The sequence below is a fragment of the Mesoplodon mirus genome (assembly GCF_964341445.2).
Source record: "Mesoplodon mirus genome assembly, chromosome: 8".
Classification (NCBI taxonomy): domain Eukaryota; kingdom Metazoa; phylum Chordata; class Mammalia; order Artiodactyla; family Ziphiidae; genus Mesoplodon; species Mesoplodon mirus.
The window spans coordinates 91662838-91684485 of record NC_138984.1 but is presented as its reverse complement, the minus strand read 5'-3'; the positions used below and the strand labels follow the sequence as shown (position 1 = coordinate 91684485).

Genomic DNA, 21648 nt, shown 5'->3' with positions numbered 1-21648 from the left:
ACATACTGTAAAAGTCTGGTATGAACAGTGAATCTAGCGTTCGTTCTGCCCCTTGACTGACGGCTACTGTAGGAAGTAAGGGGTGGGCCCTGGGTGTATCCGTTCCAGAGTGCACATAAATACTGGCAGGGTGACGTGGTTAAGGAGTTTTTGTGATGGCAAGATGAAACCAAACTAAAATACAAGTATGCGACAAAGTAAAGAATCTGCACAGAAACAACCGGAAGTTGGCTGAATTATTATTATAAATATAGTATAATAATATATTATAATAACATCAGTTATTGTTAGGTTATTATTTGCTTCATTTTTCTGGATAAGAACATTTCCTGCTTTGAAGGTGGCAACCTTGTGCCTCATGTGTATATATAAGCTCTACTGTCAGAGATGGTCTATCGGCATGTGTTTAAGGATACATTGCAAATGTACTTCAACTCTATTTCAACAAAAATAAATAAAAAAACATTGCACAAGTTCTTCTGATTAAAAGGAAATCAGTTTCATTGATTAAATTCTATAATACCTTCAAACACAAAAGGTTAATGTACTCACTCATAAGCTTTTTAAATGATTGTCTGTCTTGAAGATAACTACCATACACATAAGCCAGAAATAACTTCTGTGTCTCGTGATGAATTACACATATCTGTCAATTTAAATATTTCTGTGTTTCAGGTGGCTGAACTTGTAACCAGCGAGTTCTTTGAACAAGGAGATCGGGAGAGAGCAGAACTCAAACTCATCCCTTCAGTAAGTTCTTCCTTTTCTTATGACGTATTTACCCTTTCGAATGACATTTTCAAAAATAACTTCAAATCACACCTTGAAAATGGGAAAGACAGAGAATGGATTTAAGGAAGCACTCTTGAAAGTTTAAAGCTTTAATTGAACTTAGATGCCAAACACTCTTATTCCCAGGTTTCTGATTAACAGGGCTGATCTACTTAACAAGCATTTCCTGTACTCCCACAGTGGGAGAAGTAGGCACAAGGGAGGATCGCAGAGCAGTATTTGAATAACTCAAAGCCTAGGGCTGGCATTTCATATGTAGTAAGTGGCTACTTTGAAACAGAAATACAGAAAAAAATTAAACGCAAGCAAGCTGTCCAGCCTTGATGGGCTAGAACAGGCAGGTGCAGTAAATAATGGATATTCTGGATTTTACTTTCCAATTTTGAACTTTCCAAAATCCCAAAAGCAAATCAAGTCTCTGTTTCTTTTCCTTTTTTGCGAAATGAAAAGTTGCATCTGGGGAACTAAGTTCTGCTTATTGAAATGCTACTTAGATTGGATTCATCCATTCAGTTATTATTTGAGAATGCTTACTGTAGGCTAAGCATGATTCTGTTTTTACTAATCAGGAGACAAAGACATAAATGCCTCAGTCACCACCCTCAAGGAGAGGGCGGCCTCTTTATTCTTAATGAATGGGTAGCTTCAAACATATCACCCAACGACTCAAAGAATGGTCCAGAGTATTCTAAAGCCTGCCACAGCACAGAAGATTCATTGCAGCTCAAGGAATGTGTTAATTGTCAAGAATATCTGTTTATGAGGATTCAAATCAACTCAGTTTTGAATATTTGGAGTTATTTATAAGATCTTCAAGTTTTAAAACACCTTTCTTTGCTGACATTTAAAGACAAGGAAAAGCAGCAGAACTAGCTCCTAGCTTAAAGAACTCACAGACTTACTAATTTTGACTATTCTTTATTTGTTGTTTACCTACAAAGGTCAGAAAGACTACATAAGTTAAAACACCCATCAATTATTTTAGTTTCCAAAGCAATATCTATTTATACTGTTTTCAACACATCTCTTTGTTCTTCTTTGGTGATGTCACCAAATTTGGTTACAAAATACAGATACTAGATTGGGATACATAGTTAATGTGTAAAACGTAGCACAACTCAAATTTCTGTCAGCTATATGTATATCTATTTTCAAATAAAAGCTTTTCTCCTCTTTAAAAAACTGTTTCAGAGGCCACCTCTGAAGGGTTTACAATGCAGCAAAACCACAGGTTATTTAATTAAATGAAAAAAATATAAGTCAATTGACAGCATTGGCAAGCTGGCAGGTGCAGTGGTGCAGCACTAAGGAATTTTTGTAGGCTCAGATTAAGGGTTTTTCTGGAGACATAAATGAAATTAATTCTGTGGTGGATACATAGCTGTAAGTGCTGCTCACTCCCCACAAAAGCCTACCTAACACGGCTGATGACTATCTCCTCAGGCCTAACTGCTGTGGCAGGGCTATCCCACATTAGTGCTTTTCCAGAAATGTCTGGAAATGCACACACCCAGATTGGACACCTGCTGTGCCCACTACTGCATGATATTTAGGAATAAAATTGTCCAAGAGCCCTTTCAGGTGTCATAGTCCTAAAGGTCACCAGAGTAACTTCATGAAGACAAAGGCTAATCTGGGCAGCATCCAGATTAATACTGGAAGCAGTGAGTCAGTTAATAGCACATGTTTGAACACCTTCAAGTATCAAGCATAAAACTGGACACAGTGCATCCAGCCATGAGCAAGGCACCATCTTCCCTGCCCTCAAGAACTTGTCAACTGGTGGGAAATATAGACATTAAATAAGTAATCACCAATAATCAATTACAAGATGCAAAATTCTGTAAAGGGAAAACACAAGACAAAGTGGTATCTTACACACTCATCAAACATTTGTTAATAAGTGTCTAGTCCAGAAATGACCCCTTACAGTTATGGTCAACTGATTTTTGGCAAGGGTGCCAAGGTAATGCAATGGGGGAAAAATAATCTTTTCACCGAATGGCACAGGGACAACAGGATATCACATGCAAATGAAGATGGACCCTATCTCTCACCATAGCCTAAAATAAACTCAAAATGTATCATAGACCTAAATGTTAGAGCTAAAACTATAAAACTCTTAGAAAAAAGCAAGATATAAATCTTCTGGATTGGATTTGGCAATGGTGTCTTAGATGTGATACCAAAAGCACAACAAACAAAAAATAGAGAAATTGGATGTCATCAAAACTTAAAACTTTGTGTGTTGAAGGACACTATCAAGAAAGTGAAAAGACAGCTCACAGAATTGGAAAAATTATTCACAAAGCATATATCTGATATGGGCCTAGTATCTAGAATATGTAACAACTATTGCAACTCAACAATAGAAAGACAACCCAATTTTTTAAATGGGTAAAGGATCTGAATGAACATTCCCCTAAAGAACATATATAAATGGCCAATAAGCACATGAAAAAAAATGTTCAAAATCATTAGTCATCAGGGAAATACAAATCAAAACCACACTGAGATACCACTTCACACCCACTAAGATGACTATAATAAAAAAGACAATAACAAGAGTTGGCAAGGATGTGGAGAAATTGGAACTTTTTGTACATTGCTGGTGGGAATTTAAATGATGCAACTGCTTTGGAAAACAGTTTGGCAGTTCCTCAAAACATTAAACATTAGAGTTACCATGTGGCCAGCAATTCTACCTCTAGGTATAGCCCCAAGAGAAATGAAAACATACATCCACACAAAAACTTGAATGTTTGTTGTAACATTATATATAATATCCAAAAAGTCAAAACAACCCAAGTGTCCATCTACTGATGAGTGGATAAATAAAATATGGTATACAATAATGATACAAGGGAATATCATTTGGCAATAAAAATGATTGAAGTGCTGATGCATGCTTACAGGGGTGAACCTTGAAAACATTATGCTAGGTGAAAGAAGCTGGTCACAAAATACCACATATCATATGATTCCATTTACATGAAATGTGCAGAACAGGCAAATCCATAGAGATAGAGAGTGAATTAGTGGCTGCCTATGTCTTGGGGGGGTTGAGGAAGAATGAAGAGCGACTGCTAATTGATATGTGATTTTTTTTTCCTTTGGGTGATAAAAATGTTCTAAAATTGACTATGGTTGGACTTACCTGGTGGCACAGTGGTTAAGAATCTGCCTGCCAATGCAGGGGACACAGGTTCGAGTCCTGGTCCTGGAAGATCTCACATGCTGCAGAGCAGCTAAGCCCATGCACCACAACTACCGAGCCTTTGCTCTAGAGCCCACGAGCCACAACTACGGAGGCCGTGTGCCAAACTACTGAAGCCCACGCGCCTAGAGCCCGTGCTCCACAACAAGAGAAGCCATCGCAATGAGAAGCCCATGCACTGCAACGAAGAGCAGCCTCCACTCACCGCAACTAGAGAAAGCCAGCTGGCAGCAATGAAGACTCAACACAGCCAAAAATAAAAATTAATTAATTAATTAATTTAAAAAATTGACTGTGGTAATGGTTGCACAGCTAATTGTGAATATACTAAAAACCAGTAAATTAAAAAAAAAATACATAACTATATACTATGCACCAGAAACAGTCATTAAATAAATCTCAGATAACAATGAGAGCTAGAGAGGATAAAACAGAGTAATTTTATTTATTTATTTATTTATTTATTTATTTATTTATATATTTGCGGTACGCGGGCCTCTCACTGTTGTGGCCTCCCGTTGCGGAGCACAGGCTCCGGACGCACAGGCTCAGCGGCCATGGCTCACGGGCCCAGCCGCTCCACAGCATGTGGGATCTTCCCGGACTGGGGCACGAACCCGTGTCCCCTGCATCGGCAGGCAGACTCTCAACCACTGCGCCACCACGGAAGCCCCAGAGTAATATTTTTTAAAGGAACATTTTGGACCAAGATTTATGCAGTTCACAAGAACCAGCCCTTCCTCCAGCATATTTCAGAGTCTTCTCCAAATGCCTAGTCCTCCTTCCTGATATTTACATTTCACATTACAATCAAGGATGAGCAGAGCCGTAGGAGACAGTGACCTCCTCCCTAATTTGGAGGTATTTTCCTCAGCGGAAAGATAGTCCTTCTGTCTTCTGTGACCTCAGCCGCTAGTGATTTGGGCCCCACCCACTCCCACCTTTGTTCCTAAGTCTGAAGGATGCAGAATTTCTCAACGTATCTGAACCAAGGAGATGTTGTGAATCTGCCCTCACAACCTATGTGAACGCCAAAATGATGTGGATGCCACATTTTATTTAGAGGAAAGATGAAACCTACTGTAAGACCATAGGCAGGGCAGGGTTGCTTCTTAGACCCTGGCCTTACTCCTTAGGAATAAAGGGAGGGACAGTCTCACTGGCGTAGAACAGGCAGTGTTTGTCCGAGGACTCTATCTCAGCCATCCAATTCCAACTGATTGTCTTTCTTTTTATGTCTGCCCAACGGAATATGTCACTTCTTTAAGTTTTCTGAACATTATAATATCATAACGTTTAAAGGCTGAGAATGAGGAGAGAATGGGTACCTGCCCCCATCATCCATCCAGTGATAGATAAAAATTTAGGAATTTATTCATGACAGGATCTTATTGAGAAACACAAAATTGTCCCCACCCTGAAAGATTAATACAAATAATTTCTATTTAAAATGAAATTGCTTTTAAGGATCTTTTCCAATCTATCCCACCCTCTCTTGCTATAAAAATAAAAGCCTGCACTATTTTTGTAGCAAAAAACACATTTCCCCTTGCTTTGACTTGTACCCAATTCCCAGTGACCTGATGACTTGATTTAGTGGCAGTTACCTATAACTGAAGACAGATTTTGGCCCCAAGGAGTTGTGTGCTATAAAGTTCAAATAAATTCATTTACAAATCTCATAAAAAGAGGTGAAAATACTTTATTTCTCATCATAGATAAAGGAAAAGAAAGTACGTGTAAAGATTGATTGTGGTTTGTGAAGTGTTCAGTTGGTAAAATTCGGATCATTGTGACAAAGTGTTTGACAAAGCGCCTGTAAAAGACTCCAGTGTAATAAAGCAAGGTTCTCCTCCCCCATTCTAGGCTATTTTTGATCGGAACCGGAAGGATGAGCTGCCTCGGTTGCAATTGGAGTGGATCGATAGCATCTGTATGCCTTTGTATCAGGTAATCATGACTTGGGAGGGTCTGTGTGTCCTGACCGAGCCAGGAAAGAAGAGTGTGTATACCGCACTTTCAGAATTATTAGTTTTAGGACACCCTTCCAGGGTATGTGTGTTGCCAAAAAAGGTTGCAGCTTATCTTTTCTCAGATTTCTGATCGGTCCCCTGGGAAATTTGGTACTCAGAGGCCGGAGACCCTAGTTCTCCTTGGGCCTCAACTCCCTCATCTATAAACCAAGGATAGTAATATTTTATCTCAGTATTTCCCAAACTGTGCCCCATGGGACATAAGTATCCACCCATAACTTTTCAGAAAAAGCTATCAGGCCCAATAATTAGGGAACCTCTCCTGCACATTAAAATACTGAAGGCTCGGAGAAGTCCTTTGGAAAAGAAACATGTTTAACCTTGATTAATTCTGAATTTCTCAAACATTTGACCATAGAAATCTCAGTTTTTTTACGTTTTTCTTTTACTTTTATTAATATCATGTTAGACATGAGAGTTCCATGAAACATGGTTTTCTGCTCTGACCCCATGGTCTGGGCCACAGGGTTTTGAAAAGCCCCTTCCATCTTAAACATCCACCTCTGTCTGAGATGCATGACAAACGGCAACCACTGAACCCTGAGCAAGGTGCACTCCCTGTTTCCAGCTCTGCGGCGTGAGTTTGGGACGGTGCTCCTGGCAAGGAGACTAGTGTCATCAGCTTTGAATGTTCACACTCCACTTTTTGAGTAGAATTAGGGCTGACATGGGTTAACACTCACAGTTTAGTGTGCATTGGCTTTTAATTCTGCTTCTAAGTATTTGCTTTCATGTGTAAAACTTGGCCAGTTCTTTATCCCCTACCTACCTCAATCAGACTGAGCTGCTTTTTTAACTTCAAAGTGAGAAACACATGCAGGGAAAGCAAAACGGCTTCATTTCTCACTCTAACTCCATTAAAAACACAGTATTGTTTTTTAAGGACCTCACAACCATTAAGTTTCAGGCTTATCTACCACTTCGCTTTCAGCACTTTTAGGGACTGCTGAGCCCTGTCACATTACTCTAAAAAAAATAAAAGTAAAAAATACAAAAACCTAGAATACTGTCTTGAAGATGGAAATGTAATTTTTAATGACTATAAGCAACAAAGGTAAGTTCTTATTTGTATTATATTATCCATTAAATATATGACAGCATAAAATCAGACAAGTAAAGCTTTAAAAGAATCTAGAATAGATTATTTTAGTTATATATGGGACATAATGCTCTTTTATTTAATAATGAAAGTTAGGATGAAAAATCAAGAATGATGTCTACGATATTATAAGAGGATCCTCAACTCTCTTTTCTCCCATCTGCGTCTCCCACCCTCGCTCTTCTGGTGTCTCTGAATAAGCTGGGTCCCCATGTGTAAGGCCCATCACTGTTGTGTCAGGTATACCTTGCTTTGCTAAATTGACCTTGACCACCCATGTTGAATTATTTTTTTAACATTATTCATTTTCCTGTGCATACTTAGGCCATAAATGAGATGAATTCTTGAAATTAATAAATTCCTTTTACTGTGGGTAAAGCTTAGGAGGATGAAGACATGTATTTGGTGGGGCTGATAAATTTTTGGTATTAGTCTGAAAAGCTACTTTGGCATGAACCCAACTCCACACACCCTTCCTATGGGATTAGTTACAGTAAATGCTGGAAAGGACTCTCGTGTGCTTTTCCATGTTAATTTAAGTGTTTCATTACTGGTTCACAATCATTTGGGCTTACTTTTATACTTCCCATTAAATACTTTGAAATCTTCAGGTTAAAAAGGAAGTTACTTGAATTTCAAATGAAAATAGCAGCTTTCAGAATTTAAGGAGTAATATTAACCCACCATATTGTCATTCCTGATTTTTCACATCTGTTTTACTTTACTCCCTATCTGTGATGTTAGATACACCTGCTATTTTTATCCACAGGAAGTTGACATATAGAAAGCTCACGTGACACTCCCACCAAATGCGCTTTGTCCTACTCATCTGTGGCCTTGGTGTGGATGTAGTGGCCTTTCTACCGCCTCACTTCACCTCTGCTGGATATTGTCCCACAATCTTGTCTTATTTAACTGGGGAAAGTCATGACATTTAAAGAGGAATGCAGAAGGAGCTGTTTATAAAAGTTCATATTCATACCTGCTGCTGGATCTTCTCAGTGAACAAAGCATGAAAATCATGCTCTTCTTTACAATTCCTTATCATCACTTATTCTTTTAATCTCATGGATTTCATTTATAAATTCTTTATAATGCTTTATAATTTATATATATATATATATATATATATAATATATATAATTTTGCAACCAACATTTCAAAAAGCCCTCAGACTGAAACCTTGCAGTGACTCTAAGTATGCCCCTTGAAAGTCCTCCTTTTGTCCCATCTCAAGCAGTTGGGTCTTTTTTATTATTTAACCGTGAGAGTTAATGTGAGATTATTTAATCTCACATTAACTGTTTGATGCTTCAGAAAGGTAATGGAATCCCTTAGTGGGCAGGAATCACCATGAGTGCAAAGACACAAAATCTTGAAGAAATGACTCACGAAGGAAGGAAGGTCCCTGCTATGACACTGGTCAAATGTCAAAATGTCTGCAGGAACTCAGGTTGTTGCTGAGAGGTCAGTTTGGGGTTTTTAATGTGAAAGTGCAGTGATAAGGAGTCTGAGAGGATAGAGGCAAACGGGAAAGTATGCAGATGGCATGAATCCCAGACTGTGAGAGATGACATAGTCTGCGTTACGGAACAGAAGAATCCAACGTGGCTTTGCTGAGTCAGTCTGGGCAGAGGGCAAAAGGATACAGAACAGTAGCTATGAGACCAAGAGATGTCCTTGTAATGGCCAGGGCCCTGCTGACCCCAAGGTGGGGCAGGTTTGGGTGGCAAGAAGCCTCATGTAGAGCCTGAAGCAAAACGATACGTACATCACGATGAGGACCCCCCTTGCAGGAGGAGCAGTGTGGAGAGATGTGGTCCAGCAAAGGCAGAGGCCAAACAAAGGCACTGTGTGCCTGAGGCTTCTGGGCGCAGCTTGGGACAGGACGGGGCTTGTGGAGGCGAGGGTGGAGGGCCAGTGGGGCAGTAGATGCAGATATGGTTTCAGTGCAGCTTTTTGACTTCTTTGACTTTCACTGGGTAAATCGGTTTTTGACTTCTTTGACTTTCTGTTTTTGACTTCTTTGACTTTCACTGGGTAAATCGGTTTCACTTCATGGTTTTGAGAGGGTTGTGCTTGGTCAAAGTAGATCAAGCTCTCTCCACTTTCGCTCCAGTTTGCTGAGTTTTGTCTCTCCTCCAAGCAAAGGGTAGATTGTCTCTCTGGTGCCTGAAGGGCTATTTATAGGTGGGAACCCACAGAAAGTACACCGGTACATTTTGGATGCCCATTACACTTAAAATCAAAACTCTTACCTCTGGGACAACTTCAATTTCCAAGCTGTGCCTGTGTGGAGGAAAAACAAGGAGAACCCCCCAAACCCCCGAAATCTCTTCAATAAGAAGTTTCCTAAGCAATCTAGGAATTGACTGAAAGTGACTGGCAGAAAATATATAGATATATCTAATAAAGTAATAGGTAGGGAAAGAACATGCAGAGAACAGTCCCAGACCCATGCATGATTCTATAGTAGGGAGATGTGGCATGCTTATATACATATGTTTAAATGTGAGTATAAAATTCTTCAGAACTTGCTCATCTTTTTAAGCTTATGATTCCAAGCTTTTCCTTTAAAAATATAGAAAATTGTCCTAACAGGCAGAAGTCATGATTTATCTGTGACAGCATTTTAATCAGGAAACATATAGGAAGCCAAAGTGGGCAGGGAACCATCAAAGCGTGTTCCCCCAAGAGAAGACTAAAACCCTAGTTAGTTAGCTCTGTCCTAGCAGGGTATCTCCGAGGAATACATTGACATCTGATTCCTGTGCTTTCTGCTGTCTTTGCACCCCGCTGGGGATCCATTAGCCTGCTGCTCAACATCTTTGGAGGAAAAAAAAACAAAAAGAAAGAATGAAGAAAACAAAAAACAAAAAAAACCCAGGCACCATCAAACTTTGAAGTCACTGCTGCACCAGCCTTAGGGACAAACAGAAAACCTGATGTGACAGTGTCACACTGAGCCTCTCTTTGCAATAGCAGGCGAAGTTTTTGCCCTTTACTTTCATTCCCAACTCAAACCTCAGTGCACCTAGAATTTCAGTGATACGCTATAAATCATTATAAATCTTCTGTTTGTTAAGGATTGAGGGATTTAATTTTTATTATGAACTTAATCAGATTTTCAGCTCATCCCAAACTGGCTCTTGATTTTGGAGTGTTTGACAGATAATGAAAACGGCTTGACTTGGACAGGATCTAGCTGGAATAATTCTCTCTTTCCATTAAGAGAAGAGTTCAGGGGCTTCCCTGGTGGCGCAGTGGTTGAGAGTCCGCCTGCCAATGCAGGGGACAACGGTTCGTGCCCCGGTCCGGGAAGATCCCACGTGCCGCGGAGCGGCTGGGCCCATGAGCCATGGCCGCTGAGCCTGTGCGTCCGGAGCCTGTGCTCTGCAACGGGAGAGGCCACAACAGTGAGAGGCCCGCGTACTGCAAAAAAAAAAAAAAAAGTTTGGCAAGAGTGTTGTCTCTTTATAAAAATGTCATGGGGTCTCTGCAACAGGCAGGGCTTCTGAAGTTATGATAACAGTGATTTTTGACTTTTTTTCTGCCTTCAGCTGTAATGGTTGTTTTGGAAAATGCATTCCACCAGATGCAGTTACTAGCATGCTCTCTGGGGACTTCCCCAGCGGTCCAGTGGTTAAGACTTCACCTTCCAATGCAGGGGGTGTGGGTTTGATCCCTGGTCGGGGAGTTAAGATCCCACATGCCTTGCGGCCAAAAAACCAAAACATAAAACAGAAGAACAAATTCAATTAAGACTTAAAAAAATTTTTTTTTAATATGCTCTCTGAAAAGAAGGGAGGAAAAAAATCTTGAAAATATAGTTGAAGTTGTAGAAACTGGGAGTTAGAATTGATAAACTGGAAAAGAGGAAGTAAGGTGCTACTCCAAGACAATTTTTCTGGATACCAATAAAAGTACTTCAAAAACAACTCAATGTTCCCCAGATGGCTCATGCCTTGTGTTCAGTTTTTTTTCAAAAAAGAAAAAGTAGTGAGCTACAGAGTGACTAGTTAGAATATAACATCATCTCCTCTTAAAAACCTACAAGGAATGGAATGTGGTTAGAGAGGGAAACAGTTTCATCCCATACTTAAAAAAAGAAGTAGGACACCACCCAAATCAGTTTCCTGTAAATGTTTTCTGTACGACTTTTAGTATTCCTATGAATGAGAGAAAGAAATAGTTGAGGCTGATTTCTTATTTGCCCTACAAAGGGGGGACATATATGGACTGACATCATATATAACTCGAAAAACTCAAGAAGAAAGAAAGAAAGGAAGGGAGGGAGGGAAGGAAGGGGGAGAGAGGGAAGAAAATAACTTCCTATATTCTCTATAATTTATATTTATCTGGCTCCACCTTTTCCTGGTGATGGGCGGGGGTGGGGGGGTGTTCAGGGACTGGTACTTAAACTTGACAATTAAAGTATCTCAATTCCTTCCGGTTAAAACAAGTCCTTGGGAAGACTAAAATGTGAATTGTTCCCAGTCAGAACCATTTCTTCTCCCCAGCTGACATCCAGGTGCCAGGAGAGCTCACCTGTCTTTGTAAGGGTTCCGTGACTGGGGGGAGAGGGACCGAGTGCACCTGCAGCCTCTGGGGTCAAGGCTCTGGGCGTGATGCCGAGCTGGCCTCTGGGACTGTGGGGTGGGCGCAGTGAGCACTTCGTGGAGGGCCTGACCACTGGCTCTGGCTGCAGACCATGGCAAGCTGCCACCAGCTTCCTGCTCAGCTGGTTCTCTGCCATCACTCAGCCTGCAGGGCATGCATGAACCCCCAGCTACTTTCTCTTCACCCTGCCGTCCACACAAGAGCTTCCTTGGTTCTTTCTAATATGCCGCCTGGGTAGTGCCAACTCGTTCTAGGAAAGTTCTGTCATTTTCCTGAATTAGGCTCTGAGATTCAAGAGACAAGGCTTCCCCTCACCCCGAGGGTTCGACCCCCAGGGAACACAGAGCCAGGACACTCACTTCTGATCCCATTCTCCCCCCTCCTTCCCTTTCTGTCTCTCTCCTCCCTCTTTCTCTCCTCTTCTCTCTCCCTCCTCCTCCCCTTTCTCTAACACCCAGAGTGGAAAGTTTTTGAATTTCCTTTTCCTAGTTTAATGGGAACTCTCCTTATATAGTCTCCTCTGTGCTCCCCACTCCAGAACTTTGTACTCAGACTTGATGATTTGACCTAGCCAGGCTCGGTTCCTTAGAGATAGAGTTCTGGAATTTAGAAATCCCTTTTCTCACCACGCAAAGCTGGCATTGAGAGTTATTCTCTCTGAAAGCTAGGTGATGATAGTTCGCTGTTTCTAGCTGGGAACCACCGCTTGCCTGGGGGAGGAAAGCCTACTGAGCTAATGGGTGGGAAACCACGGGCATCACGATTCAAGCAGAACGGAAATACATTGGTTTAATATTTTCAAATTATTGTCCTTGTTACATATGCTATACCCAAATCTGAGTGCTGATAGTAAAACCTGTTCAAAATTTTCTATGTACTATTAGTCAAATACAAATGGAAGAGAAATATAAACATTCAAAAGTGTCAGTTTTATGTAGTTTATACCCTGTCTTCCAAACTTTTGCCAAAATGATCTTCCTTTTTAAAAAAATATCAGATCATGGTATCCTCCTGCTTAAAAACCTCAGGTTACTACCAGAATCTATAAGATGCCTTCCAGATTCCTGGGGTTAGCCCTCTCATTCTGAGGCCCCTGCCTCTTGGCCTCATCTCCTGTTACCCATGCACCATTTGCCCCAAAGCACAGGACTCATGAACCCTTTTGTCCATTTTGCCTTTGCTTATACCTCCCTCCCTCTTCTTTCTGCCTGGAAGAGGGCAGCTCAAACTGTCACCTCCTCTGTAAAACCATTACTCCTCCTCAGCATTTCTACTGTACCTATCTCTTCAAAACCACACGCAACACTCTGTATTGTGGTCATCTTTCTTTCTGTCTTTTCTGTCTTTCCTCCCTGTTAGACTAGTTTCTTGGGACCATCATACTCTTGGTACCCAGAATGGTGCCTAAGTATATTCAAACTGCTGTTTGTTGAATAAACGAGTGAAGAAACAGAAGAGTGAATGATGAGACACAGGACGCAGAATTAATAAGCAGTGGAATGTATGAAGTAGGGTTATAATGTCATTTTAAATTATCATCTGTAAATATATAAAACCTTTCATCAGAGTGTGCACTGTTATATTCCTGCCCATAATCTGAAGTATATGGCCTATGATATCTTCTTAGAAAGTGGTTTAGTTCTTATCATGGTTGAGTTGGTCCTTAATTCTAGCATAAAAAGACCGGTTTATAGCCATGAATTTTTCAGGGCTTTGACTTTTTCAACTAGGAAATACATGAAATTTTCTTTTTTCCAGCATTGGCAGAAAATATAGTCTTCTAATTATTTTAATATTCAAGTTGATAGAGCTAGCACATATACACAGATTTCAAGAAACATTATATATTATATAAAACACTAAATTATCATGATTAAAATATAATTGTCCTTTGACTTAGAAGACTTTTCAGATCCTTCAGTGCCTAACAGTTATCAATACAAACACGAAATAACAATGTGCTCTGTAGGGTGAAGTGCTGAATAGCCCAGAGGGCTCATTAAGAGAAGAACATTAAAGTTCATGTCGCTTCCTGCATCAAGCATGGTATGTGGCTGGTGAAGGCATTTCACACCCTTGGCTACATCTCAGAGTTCTTCCTGAATACCTGACATGCCAGGCTGTTTGATTTGGAGAAAGTTTTCCACCTCCAAAAAATGACTGACTTGATAAAGCAACCAGCTCTGTATACATTTTCTTGTAAATAAAATGGACTTTGATTTATTTCATGCAGCTTTAAAAAACCTGTTCTTTATACAGCAGGACTTAATTTCTATTCATATGCATTTTATGAGCTCAAAACTGCCATCATGAATCTATATTAAAACGCTGGAATTAGGTAAAAAAAAAGTTACAGTATACTCCCTAATAAGGCTTTTTTTGGTGTGGGGGGGCGCATTGGGTCTTCGTTGCTGCGCGCGGGCTTTCTCTAGTTGTGGCAAGCGGGGTCTACTCTTTCGTTGTGCTGTGCTGGCTTCTCTTTGCGGTGGCTTCTCTTGTTGCGGAGCACAGGCTCTAGGCACGCAGGCTTCAGTAGATGCATCACGCGGGCTCAGTAGTTGCAGCACATGGGCTTCAGTAGTTGTGGCTCACGGGCTTTAGTGCACAGACTCAGTAGTTGTGGCGCACGGGCTTAGTTGCTCCGCGGCATGTGGGATCTTCCCGGACCAGGGCTCAAACCCATGTCCCCTGCATTGGCAGGCAGATTCTTAACCACTGCGCCACCAGGGAAGTCCCATAATAAGGCTTTTGAGGGTCGAATTTAAGATAAGATCTACTTCTCCCTATCCAGCTGACCAACATAAATAACTCTTTTTAAAAGTGTTTATGCTTTGAAATCACGAAGCTAAAAATCACTTAACCGCAAGTCCATACAAGGCTTGGAATGTCGTCTTAAGTTACTTTCCAGTTCCTCAAGAAAGTGTATTTTAAACGTGGATTTACGTCTTCTTCATGGCCCTCTCTTCTGTGACTCTCTAAAGAAGAAAAAGGAAAGAAGGAAGAAAGGAAGGGAGGGAAGGCGGGAGAGAGAGAGGGAGGGAGGGAGGGAGGGAGGGAAAGAGGGAGAAAGAGAAGAAAACTTGCATTTTTCACTAGGAAATGAATCAAGTCCTCTTTTAAAGACTGTTTTTTGCATTCTAAGTGCCTCTCCAAAATCTCTGCAATTTAAAGTTCATTTGAAGGGTCACCATTGTTTTTGCTGCTGGGAAGTGAGGCATGAGATAAACATAAAGCATTCTTATTATGCTATTGCCAAACAGAATCCTCTGTATTATTCAAAATGTCTCCTAAGAGAATTCAAGGAGGCAATATCTGGATCCTCAGCTCTCACTATTCTTATATTTCGTTATCAGAGCCTCAGCCGTAAAAATATTAAATAAATCACTCAAGGCACATTGCCCCATCTTAGCAAGCAGATGTGCTCAGAGGGAGCCAGGCTCTCAACCTCATGTACAATGAACATGGCAGCCCAGCTGTTGAGTCTGGTAGCCAGAGTCTAAAACGAAGTTAAAGACTTCTATCCGACTGAGTTTTTGGAAAAGAAGTTCAGTATTAAAGCCCATAAGAATACAAAGGTATCCTTATGCATACTTTTCCAATAAGCAGACATTTATTGAATACTGACTATAATGGCCACTGGATAGGGCTTAAATTTTGAAGTTTACAAAGCGCTTTTACATACACAATGTAATTTTACCCTAACTCTGTGAAGGAAGAAGATACTTCATTCTGAATCCTGTAACGTCTAATAGTCTAAGTTTTATAAATGAGGAAACTGAAACCTACAGAAGCGAATGGACTTAACCAGAGTGAAGCAGTTAATACACAGCAGAGCCAGAATTTCGAAGCCAAGTCTTCTCGGCCTTACTTTGCTGCTTCTTCCCACTGCACTGCCCTGAGGAAGTGCAAGGCCGTTCCACTAGTCCGGCACTGCTCTACCTCTATAAACCCCCCATTTACAAAGGAAAACTCTGAACTCTTCAGAGGGGAGGATACAGGGATCTGAGTAGAGACTCCAGGGAGAGTCATTCCTAGAGCACCGAATGGGCTAATGTAGGTTCTGTTCAACTGGTTACCAGAGAAATACTTTCTCAGAAAGACTTTATGTCAAACTGTCCTTGACCAAACACTTTCACCTGTAACTGAGTTGATGTTGCCAGTAAAAGATGGTGGATTGACCTCCATAATTTATTCCACATCCTTCTGAGAATTCCATTCATAAAGTAAGATAGGAATTTTTTAAAGATATAAACTTTCTTAGGAAATGGGAAGAGGCTGGAAGAATCTTAAGGAGCATGAAAGAAAAAGCCTACAATGCCTTGAACAGCTTGTAAGTAAGGGTATTAACAATGTGCGATTGAGGACCGGGAAGGAAATGAGGAGTACAGGAGAGAAAACATACCTGGCCTCAGAGCACACCTAAATCGTCACGAGCAGACTGTGGGTAGGAGGAAGGACTCACATTCTCTTTCTCCTGTGATGCCCCTTCATACTGTTGTCCACATGCAAACACATTTTCACCAGGTACACCAGTGTATTCTGCTTTGGCCACTTAAGATAAAGTTCAAAACATGCTTCCACATCCTTAACATAATTTTCATATTGTCCTTTGAAACGGCAGCCTAGTATTCCAAACAGTGACTTGTCATAATTTATTCAGTCATTGCCTTTTTTTTTTTTTAATAAATTTATTTTTCTAGGTTGCATTGGGTCTTTGTTGCTGCACGCGGGCTTTCTCTAGTTGCAGCGAGCGGGGGCTACTCTTCGTTGCAGTGCGCGGGCTTTTCATTGTCGTGGCTTCTCTTGTTGCAGAGCACGGGCTGTAGGCACGCAGGCTTCAGTAGTTGTGGCACTCAGGCTCAGTAGTTGTGGCACGTGGGCTCTAGAGCGCAGGCTCAGTAGCTGTGGCGCACGGGCTTAGTTGCTCCGTGGCATGTGGGATCTTCCCAGACCAGGGCTCGAACCCGTGTCCCCTGCGTTGGCAGGCGGATTCTTAACCACTGCGCCACCAGGGAAGCCCTTGCCTACTTTTTTTGGTTGTTTTGTTGTTGTTGTTTTTGCTAAGTGACATAATTCTAAAATGAGTGCCTTTGTTCAATATTTTATTGATTATTTAATGCTATTAAGTGTGATTACAAATAATAACGTTGCATTTCTTTAAAAAAAGATATAAACTCTCAAGGACAACAGAATGTGAGAGGGCATAAGATATCCTCAAATATTGGAGGCTGGAAAGGAAGTTATGTCCCAGGATGTCTGCAGAAGGGGACATCAACAGGAAGAGAGCTGATCTGTCTTTCAGAAGGAACAGGTTCAGGACTTTAAGGGTCCAAGTTCAGCCAAGAGGGGGTCTATTAATTTCCTACAGCTGCCTAGCCAAATACAAGAAACTGGGTGGCTTAAAACAACAGAAATCTATTCTCTCACAGCTCTGGAGACTAGAAGTCAGAAATCAAGGTGTCAGAAGAGCTGGTTCTTTCTGGAGGCTCTGCAAGAGAATCCATTCCACGCCTGTCTCCTGGTTTCTGGTGGTTGCCAGGAGCCCTTGGTGTTCCTTGGCATGTAGCTGAATCCTTCCAATCTCCACCTCTGTCTTTACATGACATTCTGCTCTGTGTCTCTGTGTTCCTGTGTCTTCACATGGCCTTCTTTTATAAGGAGACCAGCCTTTGGATTTAGGGCCCGCCCTAATGCAATATGACTTCATCTTAACTTGATAACATTTGCAAAGACCCTATTGCCAAATAAGGTCACGTACCCAGGTACAAGGGTTAGGAATTCAGCATATCTCTCTTTTTTTTTTTTTTTTTTTGAGTGGAGGGTGTGTGTCATAATTCGATCCATAATAATGAGGTTGAGGCTTGAGCCTGGAAACAAGAGGAAAGGTTGAAAGTTGGTAAAAAGGGTCTCAGGAATCTCCCGCTATCCACACAGCCAGGTAAATGGCCTTTGCAACGGCTGCCAAGTCAGGAGACCAGAGAGCTCTTCTCTCGGAGCACTAATTGGGAGAACTCATGGTGTAAATTAAAAGTCTGTGGAATGACGGGCTGGACCCCAGGACACCCCTCTGCTTTGCACTCAGGGTGCCAGCAGCCAGGTAGTCCCAGGAGCAGAAAAGTGGTATTCCTCTTGAGGGAAAGAGAACAGCTTCAGAAGAAAGATCTGCATGTACTTGCACTAGGGACTCCCTCAGTGAAAGTGGCAGCTCCCTGCAGGACGCCCACCCCCAGCGACAATCAGAGCCTCTCCCGCTCCCCTGCCCCACTTTATACACTGCCCAGAATAAGTCTTTCAGTGCTTTGCACGTAAATATATGCTACCAGATAAGGGCCACAGTAGGTTTGAGGAAAGCCTCCAATGTGAAGGAAAGGAAGCAAATCAAAACACTGAAGGAAAAAAGAATTCAGAGCATACAGGAAATGCAAAAAACAAAAGACAACTTCAAAAAGCCTCTAATGTCATCAAAAAGACAAATATGCTATAACATAGGACCAAAGTCTCTAGGATTTTCTGGTTGCCCTGTCGTGATTGTCCCCCTCCTGCGGGTCCTCCTGTACTGGGCTCTCCTGACTCTGCTCCCGCCGCCAGCGGCCTCCCCTCGGACCCTCGTCGTGCTCGGCAGCACCCCCACTTCACCCCCTCAATTCCATTCTCCACCGAAACACCAGCGTTACCTTCCTAAAGCACATCTGGCTGCGGGTCCTTCAGACTCTCCCTCCCCATCAGAGAAGAAAAATCCTAAGCTGGCGCATTGGACCTGCCCATGCTCACCCCTCTCCCTCCTCCCCTTGTACCCTCTGCTCTTGACGTTCCCAGCCACTTGCCTTTTCCCAGGTGGCTTCCCCTCTCATATTCCACACCCCGAGCCTTTGCTCACACAGCTGCCTCTGCCCGGCCTATCCTTCCCTCTTCCCTCCAGCGAATCCTGTTCTGACTGGAGGGATCCGCTCGGAGGACAAGCTCCTTGTAAAACCTGTGTTTGCGCCCAGGAGGTAGATATCCCAGCCTCCGGGACCCACTGCATTTTCCTTTATTGCGCATTATTCTTGTTTGCACTCCCTGTCTCTGTCAGCCGCAATGCCCCGCACACACTGGGTGCCCCGAACCTCTGCCCTCACCAGGCTAGAGCAGGGTTCTCTAGCTTGTTACCCAGCTGCCGTGAGACCCCCGGAGCTGCCTCTATCAGCAGCATAGCCAGTGTAGCAAGAGGATAGGGAAGGAATGCGCTATCACAAAGCTGCTAGGAAGGTCTTGCGTTCCCTCGGCATCGCGTGCCTTCAGCATGCCCTGAAATAACCTACCATTCCTGAGCTGCCCCGTGGTGGGCTTTAGCATTTCTGTCTTTATTTCACGGCTGAGAAACTAGGGAGGTTATACTTGCCGCTCAGAATCGCCTCAGTGAATTAGGGGGAGTTTCAGCGTGTGAATGTCTCCCACCAGCAAAGGGAGGGTTAAGCTAGAGAACCATAAAATAACAGGACAAGAATGATTCTCCAAGCCCCTGACTTAACATGTCACCTATGATCTTAGTGCTACAGGTGGTGTGAACAGCTGAAAATCTAAATGTGACAGGAGAAAGGGAGCAATAGAGACATACAGAGAAGAAGAAGGCAGAGGGAAAGGGAACAGAGACCTCAAGTGAGGCAGTAAGGGCCGAGCGTTTTCATACGGGTCCCCTTCCAGGCCCCCCTCCTCACCAGTAAAACCTACAGCTCCTTATCCTCAGCTTTCTTTTCACGGGGATCTCCACCGGCTTGAAGGCTTGAATGAAAATAACTCCACTCTGCTGCTTTTTAAAACACCTTTGGCCTTATAAAGTGACTTTCTTCTTGGAGCAAGTAGAACTGATGATAGTTAATACCAGCCTTTCCAAGAGTCTGAAACAAGAGAGATAGAGTATGTGGAAATGCTTCGGGAAAAGTAAACATTACATGCTAAAGCCCTCCACACATGTGGGTCATTATTCTTGTTATTACCATTAATATCATCTCTAAGCTTCAGTAGCCTCTGTTGGAAGTTTGGACAGTAAATAGCTGAACTGCCGGTCTCACTAAGGTGTAGTGCGTCTGTAACAACATTTCCTGAGCACTTCTTATGTGCCAGGCACCAGACTGACTTTCCAAGCATTATCTGATTTAATTCATTTAGCAATATCAAGTTAGATACTACTATCATCCCCCTTTTCAGATGTGAAAACTGAAGCTACAGAGTTTCTGTAATTTGCCCAAGAATACAAAGGTATTAAGTGACAGAGCTTAGATTTTTTTTTTTCTGCCTTCAAATCTGGGCTTCTGACTGATAGGACCTTACTGCCACCTGAGATGATGTGCGAGCAGGCATTAATGTTATACAAACCTCAGGTCCTTATCAGGTCCCCTGAAACAGAAGCAACACGCTATTGTAATACTAGAATGTTCATCTAACAGTGAGCTTGCAGATCATCTGTAAATGAGGGAAGTGAAACCTTGAAAGGTCACCCGTGACCCGGCTTGACGGTGGCAAAGCTAGGTTTAGAAACCAAGACTTTTGACCTCCAGTGTAGGGTCTGTCCCAAGATACTCTGCCACCTACATATTGAAGCATATTGTCTCCAAGTGTTCAAAGCTATCCCGAAGGGATATAGTTTAAAAAGGAAATCTATCTGAGTAGTGATGCAGATTTCAAACACACAGAAAGCAGATGGAAGCAGGGTGTTTGTTTTGAAGGACAGCATGGTGAACCAAGATGCCTCTAAGAACAGGGGAAATGAAATGAAAAGTCAGCAAACAAGGTAGAAAAGACAGTACTGAGAGGGCCTGAGAAACTGAACAGAAAATCTGAAGAAGATAAATGGATAATTTAACAGCCATTCAGTTTTTAAGAAAGACAAAGAACAAGCTACATTGCATCAGAAAAGGCCTAGAAATGATGATGAATGGGGCCCTTCAAATGAGTGGTGAACACAACAGAATCACAGTCGCCTGCACGATTCCCAGCTGAGGGCAAATTTGAGGAACTAAATAAGGATATGAGACTGATACGGATTGAAGAGTTTTTCAAAATCTGTTTAATGTCCAGGCAGGGGACATTGATCGATTTTCAGAGGAAATGTTTAGGATCAATGAGGTAGTCGGCCCTTATTGGAACGTGGATGGAGGGAGGGGATTTACACACAACATTAGCACAGCGTGCATTAAGGTACTGAGATAATTTTTGAATCATGGTGGCAAAGCACTATATTATTTTGATCTTTATGAAATAATTTTTTCTTTTTTATCCTTGTACTTGTAAGCTTTCTTTATTAACAATGAAATGACTTGCTATTGAGTATTCTAACACATGATCAAAAGTTGCTAGTTCCTTTATCAGTTCATGTTACACTTCTAAGTAGAATATTTTATTGTTAAATAGTTTATACATGCCCAGTGAACAGAACTCAAAAGGTCCAAAAGGCACAAAAGTATTAGAGAAAAGTGGTCCTCCCTCACACTCCTGTCCCCAGGTCACCCAGGTCCTCTCCCTCAGGGCAACCACTATTAACCAATTTCATCCAAAAACAGTCTATACAAAAGCAGAAATAATGTTTTTGGTTTTTTCTTTTATTGAGATATAGTTAGTGTATAATACATATATGGATGTATACATATACATGTATGTGTGCGTATATATGCACGTATACACATATATGAACAGAGTGTCTCTCCTGCTCCATACCTTGTTTTCTTACACTTAATATATTTTTGAGGTCACTCCTTTGCAGTGTCCATATAGCAGCTATCACATTCGTTTTGATGGCTGCAGAGTATTAGATCTTAAAGATGTAGAATAAATTATTTAATCAATAATTAATTATTAATTATTTATGAACACTGATGTTGTTTCTAATAATTTGCTATTGTAAACAAAGT

The 21648-nt window shown here is 41.7% G+C and overlaps 1 protein-coding gene across 1 annotated transcript in view; it reads left to right on the top strand.

Annotated features, from left to right (window-relative positions):
- PDE11A (phosphodiesterase 11A) overlaps window positions 1–21648 on the top strand; it is a 449383-nt gene that overhangs the window by 413326 nt on the left and 14409 nt on the right. Inside the window, exons 18-19 of the mRNA XM_082630579.1 lie at window positions 676–750; window positions 5876–5959. Coding sequence (XP_082486705.1) covers window positions 676–750; window positions 5876–5959 — 159 coding nt within the window. The remainder of the gene's footprint in view (window positions 1–675; window positions 751–5875; window positions 5960–21648) is intronic.